Source organism: Pseudopodoces humilis, chromosome 10, assembly GCF_049639895.1.
Source record: "Pseudopodoces humilis isolate 2021_Gansu_Grassland_sample_001 chromosome 10, ASM4963989v1, whole genome shotgun sequence".
NCBI lineage: Eukaryota > Metazoa > Chordata > Aves > Passeriformes > Paridae > Pseudopodoces > Pseudopodoces humilis.
The window spans coordinates 2,830,016-2,844,347 of NC_142209.1; the positions used below are offsets into that span (position 1 = coordinate 2,830,016).

General features: G+C 42.8%; 1 protein-coding gene across 3 annotated transcripts in view; it reads right to left on the reverse strand.

Moving 5' to 3' along the window:
• XPR1 (xenotropic and polytropic retrovirus receptor 1) overlaps positions 1 to 14,332 on the reverse strand; it is a 109,769-nt gene that overhangs the window by 25,806 nt on the left and 69,631 nt on the right. For all 3 annotated transcript variants that reach the window (XR_015773335.1, XM_014257574.2, XM_005528693.3), the window contains exons 4-9: positions 10,180 to 10,403; positions 6,413 to 6,562; positions 5,816 to 5,899; positions 5,261 to 5,342; positions 2,208 to 2,395; positions 1,795 to 1,974 (exon numbers count right to left, since the gene is read on the reverse strand). Coding sequence is in view for 2 of the 3 variants with exons in the window: in XM_014257574.2 (XP_014113049.1) it covers positions 1,795 to 1,974; positions 2,208 to 2,395; positions 5,261 to 5,342; positions 5,816 to 5,899; positions 6,413 to 6,562; positions 10,180 to 10,403 (908 nt within the window). In the remaining variant the exon portion in view is untranslated. The remainder of the gene's footprint in view (positions 1 to 1,794; positions 1,975 to 2,207; positions 2,396 to 5,260; positions 5,343 to 5,815; positions 5,900 to 6,412; positions 6,563 to 10,179; positions 10,404 to 14,332) is intronic.

Below are 14,332 nucleotides of genomic sequence, written 5' to 3' on the forward strand. Positions count from 1 at the left end.
AGCTCTAAGACTTGCACTATTTAAACCTCCTTTCACCCAGAGAGCTGCTGGCAGCTGCATGGAGAAATAAAATACACCCAAGCTGGTCAAGTACACACAATAAAAGCCGCTCCTTATGTGGTCTGGCCTCTTCTTTCCCCTTCCTCCTCCCACATAAGGCACACAAACACCATGGCATTTCCCACCATTAAGGCAATCTTGCATTTTGATGAAGCATTTTTTCCCCTAGGAGACCTTGGGATGAATTGGCTTCTGCACACTCAAGGTACTCAATGAACCTTATGGATCCCTTCCAATTGGAGATATTCCGTGGTTCAGGTTTGATGGAGAGAGGCTGTTTACAGGGGCATTTAGTGACAGGATAAGGGGGAACAGCTTCAAACTGACAACAGATCATAGGTTTAGATTAGATACTAGGAAGAAATCCTTCCCTGTGAGGGTGGGGAGGCCCTGGCACAGGGTGCCCTGAGAAGCTGTGGCTGCTCCATCCCTGGACGTGTCCAAGGTCAAGTTGGATGAGGCTCAGAGCTTCATGGAAAATGTCCCTGCCTGCGGCAGAGGGGTTGGAACTTAAGATCCCTTCCAGCTCAGGCCATTCCATGTTTCTACAACTCTATCTCAGGCTGCAGCACATTCTGGAGATGGCTGGGACAGGGCAGGAGCTGCAAACAGCCTAACAGCTCTGTGGAGACTGAGAATCTCACCCTGGCAAGATATTAAGGTAAATTAGCAGAGATATTTCTCCTGTGGTTAAAGCACATCCAGTGCTTCCCCTCTCACCAGGGGACAGCAGTCAGACTAATGAGGCTTGGGACTAAAGGTACCTCTGTGAGGGATGGCTGAGTGCTGGAAGGCACAAAGGAAGAAGCTGGGATAGCAGCAAGCCAGCAAATCAAGTAACAGAGGTGAGCACACAGAGGTTAATTCACCGTGTGTATACCTGCACGCACATCCTCAAAGCACGATGATGTGTCTCATCTTTGCCGTGTTCCAGATAAAGTTAATTGTTTTAATTGGCATTAAAATGAAGAAAACCAGCCAGCTAAACCCTCTTCTGCCCAGAGCTCTCAGAGCAGTGCCAGCAAGAAGAAGGTACCAGGGGAACCAGCTTGATTAAAGCCAATTTAAAAGGGTGCACAAGGTGGGGAAGAGCATATGAAACAGCCATTTGGGAAAAAACTCATGAGTCACCCAGCAAGTCTGAAAACTGTTCTTTCAGAGCTCCCACCTATAACTGGAACACTGAAGCAGCACACATATTTACATTGAATTTACCAGACTTATCTTACAGGAAAATAAAGAGCTCTGTCTCAAACAAAGAGCTTAAGAGCACAAACAGAAAAAAACCCACCCAAGAACATAATTTTATAGGCAGTAACTTTTCCAAAGGTTCCCTCTCCATCAGTGAACCCTCTCAATGTTGGCACTATCCCAGTTTGGGCTGAGGAGCATCCATGCAGCCTTGCCTCAGAGCACTGGACCTCTAATCAATCTGTTTCACCAGGTTAAAGAATAAACAAGCAATGACATCCAAGGGTTTTCATACACGCAGAAGTTTTTAAGCAGCTGTCTATAGGAAAGTTAACAAGTCAACTGGTACAGGAAGCAGGATAAGCCTCTGCAAACCCATCCTCAAAAACTGCAGTCAACACCTGATCAGGTCTGCTCTATAAATCACAGTGGTGTAAGCATCCCCCAGCATCCCTCTTTTCTGAGAGTTAGTGACACTTGCACACACTTCACACCTACTGCTCAGCCACAGAATTATTTATTTCAACCAGCTTTGACACTTACCAATAGTTTGAGCAGCCAGAAACGGGACTTGTAATATAAGGTTTTGGTAGGGTTGATGAGAAAAAGCAACATGAAGCCGTACAAGATGAGTGGGTTCACCTGCATGGGGATGTAGGTGAATTTACCATATATACATGCCAACAGGCTCAGGCACCACAAAACGCCCAGGAAACCAGCAATCTGCAGGAAAAAAATAACAAACCACACAGACACTTAATGAAAACACAGCCCTGAAACCTACAATGTGTTCTCATTAGAAGAAAAGGGAGAGCAGTGCTCAATCCTGTAATCTAATCAGACTTCAGCAACTTCCTCTTCTAATTGTATTAGGAGTCCTTGCCAGGAAACAGCACAGGATTTATCCTGCTGATCCTCAGCATGGCTCAGGCACTCCTACAATCTCTCCTGCTCACCTCAAAGAGATGTTGATGGGACAAGTTGCTGCGGGGATTGAGTTCAAAGATGAGGACGTGGTTGACTCCAGCCTGTCTCCAGCCATATGTGTTGATACCCAGGAGAAAGAGGAATTCTATCAGGAGAAAGCCACCTCGATAGATTCTCACCAGTGGCCACACATTTGGTCCATCTATAAAAGCCACACCTGGCAAAGACAAAAAAAAAAAAAAAAGGGAAGGATTTTAGGGATAACAGAGGTCATGTCACAAAGCAAGGCTTTATCCTGGTTCTCAGATGTTTGGCTGTACCCTGAAAAAATGGGGTACACGTGTACACAACTGCATGTTCCAGCAAGTGGAGGTCTTTTGGCCCAGCCTGTCACAGGATTTAGGAGTATTCTAGGGAAAATTCCCTTTCCAGCTGCTGTAATCATTAGCAGCGTCCCTGCCTCACACCACAGGCACAAGGGACAGCGCCAGCATAAATCTGACTAGAGGCACTTAAATATTCTGATTTAATAGAGATGAAATCCCAACAGACAGATACACAAACACTTCAGCTCCCCACAAAACCAAGAGGAACCATTTACAGCATTTAAAACAATGCTAAACCCACCTAATCACCGAACTCAGTACAATGGTAATGCAATACATATTCATGGCCAGCATTACAACACCCAGCCCCACCCTAACAGAAATCCCAGCACAAGGCAGCAGTGCTGGAAAGCCTGTCGCTTCCTTTGTTCAGTTTTTTTCTTGTTTGGAAACAAATGTGCTTCATTTTAAACAACTAACAGCCTTATTCAGCAGCAGCTTTCTCCAGCATAAACCTCTTTGCAAAGGACTGTCTCCCCTGGTCACTAGGCACAGGTTTGATGAGAAAAGGAAAATAAAATACAGTTTTTTCAATCCTCAGTTTTAGTTTCATTGAGTTTCTCACCCACATGCTTTCTAAGAGGGGTAAAAGAAAGAAGGTGCACTTTACAGAGCTGAGGCTGAGAATTTATTCCCACAGACCTGCCTAAATTACAGACCCAAGTTTTTCAAACTTTTTCTCAGAGAAAGGAAATCCACAGGAAATCTCATGTGTTCAGCAGCTACAACTTTACACTACATAACTTACAGAGAAAAAGCTGTGCAAGAAACAATGACTCCAGAATGACTGCTGCTTTAAATTTAAAACAAGATTCTTGGATTCAGGCAAAACAGAGGCAATTTTTGGACAGAAATTACACACCCCCAAAAAAGCTGAAAGAAATGAGTCTTAAATGTGGAATTGTAAAAAAAGATTTTCAAATTTTTACCTGAAAACCAAGGGAAATTACAAAATGGGTAAGATTGGAGGGAACCCCAATGGGTCATCTGGTCAAAACTCCAAAGAGGGCAGAGTGGCCCCAAGAATACTGACTAAGAAGTGAAAATGTTCCTGGTGACAAGTTTAATGGCAGCCTAATTCTCAAACAGGAGCAGGACCACGGCTAGGGCTTGAGATTCTGCATGAAACCTCGCAGGTTTCTGGTTAATAAAGAGAATGCACATATCTGTGAAATTCCAACCTCATTTACACGTTTGCTTGGCACCTAGGGAAGCCCATACAGAAAGAGTGAAGCCTCAGAACTTGTCCTCTTCAGGGTGACACCCTCCTGGGATCCACTTGTAGCTCTGCAGCCTTTAACAGACCCCAAGTGATGATGAAATCATCTCTGTAAAACGCTGCTGCTGTAGTTTTCAAATCAGGCACTACAGCACTGGGTAACTGACAGAAACCATGTTCTGATGCTGCTTCACAAATTCTCCACATAGAACACTAAAATCCTGCTTTAGCTGATCAAATCACAAAATAATTTGGAAAAAGAAGCTGAGAGGTCAGCAAAATATGAGCCAATTAAAAACACCTACTTTGCACTCAGAATCCAGGTTTTTGCCCAATATCTGGAGTAATATTCAGCTATCAGATCATGCCTGCTGATACAACACACCTATTACCCACACTGAGTTAGTAACACCTGCTTTAGAGATATAATAATTTTTATGAATTCCTTCTCACAACTGCGTCACTTTTTCATTCTTAGCACCGAGAGGGAAAGCAAACACAACTGGCTTCAATCATATTTGCATCTCACACAGAGATCAAACACTTAAGTAGCAGAAAGGATGAATAAAGAACAGTTTCTACACATTAAACAGTGCCTTCATGCAGATGGGTCAACTTCATGCCTCTACCATGGGAAGACCAAATGAGAAGCACTGCAAACAATTCCTCAAACAGAGGCATTTTATCCCAAGAGATGGCTGGATCCAATTACAGAAACATCCGATTAAAAATTCTTTTAAGTCATAAAAACACAGACATGGGCTTTCCCTAATGCAAGAGCTCGTAAGTTGATTTGTTAAGCTTTTTCCTTTGTACTGCTTAAGCAAGTTACAACACTCCAGAAATCACACACACAATTAGTAAAGCCGCTTGTGATTAAGCTCTGTGTCTGGATCTGCAGCACTAACGTGGTTCTTACTCTAATCAGGGACCAAACTCAGAAGGCACAAAGCAGAATAAAGCCAGAGCCTGAGAGAGGCACCCATCAACTGTACGGTGATTTTAAACAATCTTGCCAACATCTGCCAATAAAGAAAAGTCAATTAATTTCATTAGCAGACTCCAGGCATTGAAATCCTAGGAATTTCCACATGAATTCCTGATTTCCATCCCGACTGGCATGTGGTCACATGGTTCTGTGTCTGGTCTTTTCTTTAGGGAGTGAACAGCATGCAAAGGTCAAGTTCTACAAGCACCTGTCTCAAGGTGGGCACGGGCTGTGTGCTCCCAGAATGATAACAAAAATCTGTTTTTACATGTAGATGTTGCACCCTCAGAATATCCCTCCAAAATAAGGAGGAAACCAGATTTTTGTGCTCTAAATTTACATGCACAACATGAGAAAAACCATAACTGCTGAGCAGAACTAGTAGTTCACACCAATGTGATATGGCTCTGATTTAACCCAGAATATCCAGGTCCTGGCCCTCCCAAAGTGAGGAGAATACACCCAAACTGAGGCATGACAGACACCTACCTGAAAGTATGACAGTGACATTCAGTGCAATGAACAACCCGCAGAACAATCCAACCCTGAATGTAGTCCAGGCTGGTACAGGCTGTGAACAAAGCCATGGCAGAATTAAGGTGAAGTAAACAGGTTATCAGCACAGTCAGATTAGTTTGCAGAGCAAACTTAATATCAGAAACACAAGCTCCTGATCCCTGATTATGCTCTTGAAGTGAGGTTTTTTAAACTGAAAATGCTGTGTAATAATCTTGACATGTTGAAACAGAGCTTGGGGGTCTCAGAGCCCCCTGAAAAATATTCCAGACCACACAAACACTAAGCATATGCTTTTATTAGCACAAATTTCCTTTTACCATTTATCTCCTCCCTTCATTACCTTGTCTGCATGCATTAGGAGTAGCAACCTATTTCCAAACCTTCCGGAACTAAAGCAGATTATCTGGCCCTGCCCCATGCATGCTCACATCAATTATTTCCACTGTTTCCTTCAGATGTTGAATCTGATTTGGCACCTTGACAAGTTGGAGGAGCAGCTTCGCTCCACAAACCCTCATTTCTCACCTGAGCTGCTCCTAAGGGTGGAACTCGCAAACGTTTCATTGCCTTCTGCCTGTCTCCATCTTCCAACTCGTTGGTCACCACTTCCTAAGGAGACAAAGACACACACAAGTGAAGCTCATCTGAGTGATGAGCAAGTGGTAAAACCAAAATTAAAGGTTGGTTTCCGTGCTACAAATGAGCCCTGGCCGGTATTCTTTTAATACAAAGACATGAAAAGCTCACCATGCTGCACCAAGTTCCCTCATGGCACAAGTTAAGGCTGCACGAGGCTTTGCCAAGGGAAAGGTTACCAGCTGAGGAGAACAGATTCGTATTTATGTAAGTCAGTGGCATTTCAAAATCAATTCTTAGCCATCTTGGTGGTAAATAAAAGCTATAGAGAGGGCAGAACACTGGAAATTACATAGTATAGTTTGGGTTGGACCTAAAGATCTTGTTCCAGCTCCCTGCCATGGGCAGGGGCGCTTTCCCCTAGAACAGGTTTGCTCAGAGCTCCATCCAACCTGTGCTTGAACACTTGCAGAAACCAGCAGTGACCAAAAGCCTGGTTTTTTTTGCTAGCAAGAAGAGGAGCAGTGCCCAGGCCAGCCTCTTCACCTCTGTTTCGGAGATAAGCTGGTTGATCTTCTTGCAGGTGTAGAAGGGAGCCACCTCCACCTCGGCCACCCTCCACTCCGCCCCCCGCGCCGTCTCCAGGTTCTTGTCATGCTTCTTCAGGATCTTGCGGAAACCGGTGAAGTTCAGGTTCTGCAGACAAGGGAAAAAAAGGGCTTTTAAACCCCAGGCAGCTCCCAAGAAAGAGAGATTATTCTCTCTCCAGTGCTAGCGAGAAAGGAATCGTTAATAAGAATCAAAACTATTGCATTTCTTGTCAGGAAGTTTCTGAGTTCTGACTTTATTTTAAAAATGTGAGACTCAAGGGCATAAAAAAGGAGCAACCTAAACCTTTTTATTTCCTGAAAAGCCAGATCATTTCCACCTTCCTCTTTTATGCAAGGAGTGACCTAATGCTACCTTGAAGACAAATAACCCTTAAGGGGTTTTCCCTCCTGAAAAATCTGAGCCACTGACTTCTTTAAACTTTACTCTGGTTTCAAATCAAGTCCTCCAGTTAAATTCATTATAGAAGGGAAATCTTTGTATGAAAGTTGTCAGTGCTGCAGATTAAATCCAGACAAGTGCATCCCCACAGCAGCATGTTTTTTCACAGAGTGTATTGCACAATGACTGCAAAACCAGCTTAGGCTTGCAGACGTGGGAGACGTAACTCTCCAGTCTGCAGAGACAAGCACACAGTGCTTAAAACAAAAAACAACTGTTGATTTCCAGGTTAGAGATGATCCCTGATTCAACACCCATGCACAGTATCTAAGGCAGGCTAAGCTCACCACACAGCAGCAATTGCTGTGGCAGGATGTATTTGCAGTCCTGCATTTCATTCTGCAGCAGGTGCTGCCTAAAAAAACTCACATGTTTCATTCAAGCAACAGCAGAAACACGGAGAGACTGTGGCAAGAGTCACTTCTGAAAAAGGCTTAGAGAGCAGCTTGGGAAGAAAACCAGAGAAAACAGCAAAATCCCCAATACCCTGGGGAGAGGCACCAACTACTCACTGAAATTATTTTCAATGTAATTATGCTTAGAGTGATTTAATGCCAGACCCTCCCATCCAGGTGGGAAATGAGGCTGGGGAGACTGGAGCAGGAAGCCAAAGCATTAATGACCTGCCTTATTGCAGACAAGAGACTTTAATTACTTTCTATTGGAAAATCCAACATTCCAGCCCAAGGAGAGCAGAAATTTCACATGAAAAACTGCAACAAAAGGATGATTTTGGTCAGGGATCTTTCTGTGGCCTGAAATAAAATCGCTTCATCTGCCATGGGTAAAATCCCAGCCTAAATCTGGGGTGCCCTGGCTGGTTGGGATATGTTTATACCAGGCACCCTAAAACCTCTCCAGGGGTCTTTCATCCTCTGACTGCAGAAACTGTGCAACCTCAAAGTGCATGATAAAAGCACTGTTGGTCACAGTGATGCTTCTGACAAGGAACAGACACTGCTGGGACTGTGGAACACAACAAACATCATTTATGCAGTCTGATATTTTGCTACTCTTGCTGCTTTTATTTGGTAAAGGGCCTTCTCCAAGCCTGACCTCAATTTTTGCTCCATTTTGTTCAAAATCAAAATACAACCAAACAAAAAAATTACCACAAAACCCAAAAAACCAACACACACACAAAAACACCCCTCCTTCCCACCCCCCCCCAAAAAAAAAAACAAAACAAACACCTCCACAAACAACAAACAGTACAACTTAGGCAATAATATAATGCAACATCAAGTAGAATCAAACAATGGATTCAAAAATCTTTGCTCATATATACTAGGAAATGCACCAGCAAGGTAATTTAATAAAACTGGTTCAGCCTCAATTATTCACCCAATAAATGCACTACATTATATAGAGAATAAGTAACTAAATATATGCTTAATTTCTCAGCATCTGTTTGTCCCAAAACACAGCATTTCAAATAAATTGATTTTTTTATGTACATACACAATCTAGAATGGCTGGTAACAATGAATGAATATATTAATTTTATCAAAAGTTTAATCCTTGAGAAGTTAAACATATAAGAGCTGCCCTGGAGATTGTTTTTAGTTTCATTTCATGTTTGGTTTGTGTACCTCAGGAATGAATGCATTTACTCAGTCCTAAGAGGCTGAGGAATTTGCTTCAGGTGGATTTTCCTTCCTCAGTAACCCAACTCAAGGCATCAGCATTTCATCAAAGCCAGTTTGATATTTATAATGCTGCTGTTGATTTCTTTTTATCTCCTACATGAAGGTACATCAGGTACATCATCATCCCACCAGGTTATTGTTTTTTCTTCTCTCGAAAACTGCAAGAGCTTAAATATTCCTCATATTCTAAGCTCAGGAGTGATTAACAACAGTAGTACTCTGGAATTTAGTTTTATTTCTGTTCTTGTGTTTGTATTCCTTGTCCTCAACTTCAATACCAATTTGAAGGAATTTTTCTCATTCTCTCTCTGGAGTTCTGTTGTAGAAAGCAGCTTTGCTGCCTCTGCAAAGTGTGAAAGCTATCAAAACCAGATGGGGTTTAGATCAATATTTAGCAGACTTACAGTGGGTCTGGACTCATGGTAGCAAAAAGCAAAAATATCAGTGTGCAAGCTGCCTTTCTTCACCAAGGAACAGTAGGAAAAGATTTCCCAAAGGAAAACCCTTATCAGCCCCTATTTAACTGTTTAAATTCTTCATCAAGCCTCAGAATTGATTTTTTGTAATTAAAAGTATAGCTGTCTTCTGTTAAAAAAAAGAAAATAAATGTAAGTGAAGAAATCACAGCAGGTGATGCTGCCTCACTCCAGTCCTAAAAAGATACAGATATTCCACCTTTCACAGGAATTTGAACTAGGAACTGCCACTAATAGTTAAAGAGCTTTCTTAAGACACTCAGAGTTTCCAGACACAAGCTCAAAGACAACACCACTGTAGGAGAGGTACAAATACTCAGAATTTTGGGAGAATAAGTTCTGTCCATACAGCAGAGTGGTATTCAATTTATTCTGACTCTGAATTTTGTTTAGTAAAATTATGCAGCAAAGATCTGTCAAAGATCTAAATAGTCAATTTAAGCTCCAACATTCTTCTTTAACAAGCTAAAACCCCTCAAAGTAAAACACCTAAAAGCATTTCAGAGAATTTAACTCCAGAAGAGGTAGCCCAGCCAAAAATGTATTAACAGTTTCAGATTTTTATTTCAAAATTTTTGGAACATGATCAGTGGCTGCAATATTTACCGAGCCAAAAATCCAAGTACAACTAAAGATTCATTTGTTTTCATACCTCAAGGCAAATGAGCCTTGTATCCTGCAGAAATCAAAATATATCTTTTTTTTTAATTGATGTTTTAGCAAGAAATTCTGATACAGCAAGGTCACAGCCACTACCATGGCAACGCCAAAAGGAAACAGTACATTGGGATTTCAAGTTTCAGGACAAATATTAGATAAAAGAACTTCTTCCCCAACCTGCCCTGCATAGAACAACACACCACAGAAGGAAGAGATCCTGCCTGGATTAAAGGTGCTGGGGTCAGCCAGCCCAGAAAAGGAAGGAGGAAAAATCCTTCTGCAGGTCATCTTAGCACTTCTAGCTCCATTAAAAGCAACCAGGAGTCCACTGCCACCTGCCTTTTCTTTACAAATGTTTAGGGGCCCCTCGAAAAAGGAAGAAACAAATGAAAAACAGAGCGAGGCAACTCAAGGACAACACAAAGCACAGAGCCATTTCCGGACAGACCTCTGCAAAAGCGCCGCTCTTTGCGGGTACCTGATAGTTCTGCAGTAAGATGAGGCTGAGGTAGAGCTCGCTGAAGGCCAATTTCAGGTCTCTGATGTTCCTGTGCTGGACACGCTCCTCGTGGGACAGGTGGAAGACGGGCTTTCGGCGCCGCTGCAGCGTGGAGGCCCCGCTGGCCTCCTTCTGCGCGTCCAAGGTGGATTGCAGCTCGGTCCGGAGGGTGGTGAACCTGCGCTGCGCTTCTGCAAGCTTCTCTGCGGGCAGGGAGAGGGGAAAGTCAAGTGGGAGGGTCACACGTGGCCCACCCGGCCCTGAAAATGCTGCATCTGTTCCTCAAGTAGCGTGACTGTGGGTAAAATGCACCGTAGTGCACGGCTTTGCCCCATCGAGCATTAAATTCAACAGCTCTGGGTGTTTCTCTTTTCCCAGGATGGAATCACAGACTGGTTTGGGTTAAAGACCATCTCATTTCAACCCCCTGACATTGGCAGGGACACCTCCCACGTGTTCCTTGTCCAACCTGGCCTTTGAACACTTCCAGGGATGGGGCAGCCATGGCTTCTCCGAGCAAACCTGTGCCAGGGTCTCAGCACCCTCACAGAGAAGAGTTTCTTAATGTCTAATTCAAACCTGCCCTCTTGTCACTGTGAAGCCATTCCCCCTTGTCCTGCCACTCCAAGCCCTTGCCCAGAGTCCCTCTCCAGCTCTCTTGGACCCTTTAGGCACAGGCAAGGGCTCTGAATTCTCCCTCTCTTCTCCAGGCTGAACACCCTCAGCTCTCTCAGGCTGTCTCTGGGCAGAGGTGCTCCATGTCCTCTGGACCCACTCTAATGGGTCCATGTCCTTCTTGTGCTGTGAGCCCTGGACCAGGTTGCAGAACTCCAGATGTGGTCTCACAAGGGCAGAGGAGGAAGCTTTCCTCATTAAACCTACATAAGACACACAAGTTCTCAAGAAAAAAAAAAATAAAATAATATGGTCAAAATGAAGGTGCTGTCCCTTCAGCACAGACTAAAGCAGCATTAGCCAGGAACTGAGACCTCCCAACTTCCATCCCAGCTTTGATGCCTAGAGGATGCTCAGTCCAGCACCACAGAAATACAGGGATGGAAGAAGCCCAGCCTGTACCTGGGGACAGCCGGGCAGGTGTCCCCACTCTGGCTGGAGGCAGAAAGGGCAGAGAGGGTCTCATCCAAATACCAAAGCACTGACCACACATCTGCTCTGAGCACAACAGAAAAGCTGCTCCTCCTTCCCAAATAAATCGAGTGCACCAGAAGAATTAGAGAAAGATCCTGTTAGACAATATTATGAAACATGACAGTGAGTAAGCAAAGCATTTTTCAGATCTGTGCACCCACTACTGACTACATGTTTACTATCTTTTCATGTGACAGTAGGGAAATCAAAGAAGACAAACCTCACACTTCAAATGCGACACTGGATTTTGTTGCTCAGAGAGCAGCACGGCCCCTCTGCCAAGCTCCCAGTGACAGACAAACACAGCTCTGCTTTGATCAGGAGTTACAACACTGCTGGCTGCTGTACATGATCAGCTGGAATAATTTATCCTTCTTTTCCTCACTTTAGAAGCATTGCCTCGTTATTTACTGGTTAAAGAGGCCATCAGCCTGCACTTAAATGTCATTTTGATGTGCTTTCAGAACAGGTCTGTCTCTCTTCCTCACACCTCAAGCATGAAGAAGGTGTTCCTTTAAACATGCTGCTTTATGTACTCTCAGAAAATAATATTTTTGGCTAAATAACAATCTTTTAAAGCTAAAACCAGCATAGTTAAGACTGTTTTCATTCTCTTTGTTCTGTACAACTGGTTCCTTCCAGGCTTTTTTTCCCCTGCTAAGCTTCAGTCACAGCTTTGGCATCTCTGTTGATAAGCAGGGTCACAGACCACGGGTGTTGGTGTTGGCCAGGAGATGTTGACCAGGTTCACAGCTTTGGAGCCACCTCCACCCAGCAGGACACCCAGCACTGCACCAGAAACCACAGAGCCACAAGGTCCCTCTGCTACCCAAAGCTCTGTCCCAACAGCCTCCTGGATTTCAATAGAATTCTCTTCATTTGGTATCTTACATAACAATTCTCAATTGCTCCCCACACAGATGTAAGATTTACTCTTCCTTTTCCTTTGTCTTACTCAATTCTGCCTGATTTTAAAACTACTCTAAAAATAATTTTACAGTGCATGAGGTATTTGCCAGAAGGAGAACGCCTTTCCAGACAGGAAAGGAGCCTGAAACTCAAATTTTTTCGCTTATAAACTTTTATTAAAGAGGAAGATTTAAAATGCAGGAAAAGGCAACTCCTCTCTGACAACTTCCACAGCTCCACCAAACAGAGGCAATGCAGCCCACAGTGAGAATTGTCTGCCCACAGCCTATAACCACATCATATTTACCACAACAAGATCAGAATGCAAAAACAATAATCCCTCCTCACTTTGGGAGCTCCCTTGGGAGGAAGGAACAGAAATCTGTTCAAATCAAAAGCCTTCACATAAAGCTCACAAGTTCATTCTCTATATTGGAAACATCTATTAAACCATCTGTGATGCACTGAGATTTCTTTTAAATCAAATCAGTAGATACAGAAGAGTTTAAACTTATATTTTCAATTGAGAGCACTGTTCCATTGTCCCTGTGTCCAGAAAAATACTAAAATCCATCAGCCTAATAATACAATATTTAAAGAAAATATGATGCCTTGAAATATTTATGACTGCAGCTATCCATAAAAAAATGTCACTCCTGAGAAACAGCCATCCTGTCACCACCTTCTCTCTCCTGCACTGACTCCAGTTATCCCACCCACAAATCATTTCATTTTAATAAAATATGATTTTTTTTTTACCATGGAGACTCAATGCAGAAGCAAAACAAGACAAAATATGTGCTGCTGTTCTGAAAACCTCCTAGGGAATTGCCCAAGGAAATGGCAAAGCAGAATAGAAATTAATTTCTCAGTTTGCAGCATGCTCCAAAATAATTGAAAAGTCATATACCACTATCACTAATTTAGCACTATCCACCGCTAATTTAACATTCTGAAAATTGACTTTAAAAAATATGTTCCTCAAGAGAGTTAAAAAAAAGAAGCTTAGAAACTGGAACCACTCTTGTGTTGCAGCATTTTGCATGACCTGATGCCCACAGATCCTTCAGCACAAGTTTAATTTCATGGCAAAGACGAGAAATCGAAAACCAATAGCAGCAGACTTTAACCAAAGTGCTTTAGCAACAGCTTTGCCCAAAAAATTCTGCTAGATCCTAAAAGAGCCTAAAGAGTTATCACCTCAGCTATGCAACTCCAAGTTGGTTTTTGACTTCATTTTCCAAGTTTAAATGAAAGTTCACATGTAAGGATGATGGAAAAAGGACTATTGCACTAAAGAACTAGGAAAATTTCCCCCCAAATTCCACTTTACATGGGCATGGGTGTGATCAAAGCCTGTTTCACCAGACAGGACGTGATCAACAGCCTGAACCTCCTGCCAGCTACACATTTTAGGCAGACCCTTTTACCATTCATTCCCTTCCCTAGTTGTACATATTATGTTCAATATTTGGCTTCCCAATTTAAAGCCAGGTTTTCCTACAAATAACAAAACAATTCCTAAATTAACCACGGAAATTTTGCTGGCTACTCTTTAGCCAAATCCTGATGATGGTGATTTAAAACATAGCAAAGCTGTCATCTAGAAAATCTCAAACACAAACCAAAACTGACCACAGATAAAACTTTAGCACTTGGATAGCCATTCCTCTGCTGGAGCCATCTGAAAAATTTCCTGTCATTCTTTTTTCTTTCAGTTGGGGATGGATCTTTATGAGAGTTGTGAAAACGATTGCAAATTGTTTATTAAATCTGATTTAGTTAATAGCAGTTTTCCTTTCCATTGAGCTGGGATAATGGGCTGGGGAATTAAGGCAATGTTTGAAGGGAACACACAGGGAAGGGCAAAGAAAAGCTTTTGCAGCAGTCACTCCAGATCTGAGTGATCCGTGGAGGAACTGGGGTTCAGGACCAGGCCACCCCAAGAGATTGAGATTGTTTGTGCTGTGGCAATTCTGGGTGATGCTCACTGAGGAGCCTTCAGCCTAGGGAAAAATGATGAGGAAATGAAGCAGAGATCAACAGAGAATTGGATTTTCTTGAAAATGAACAA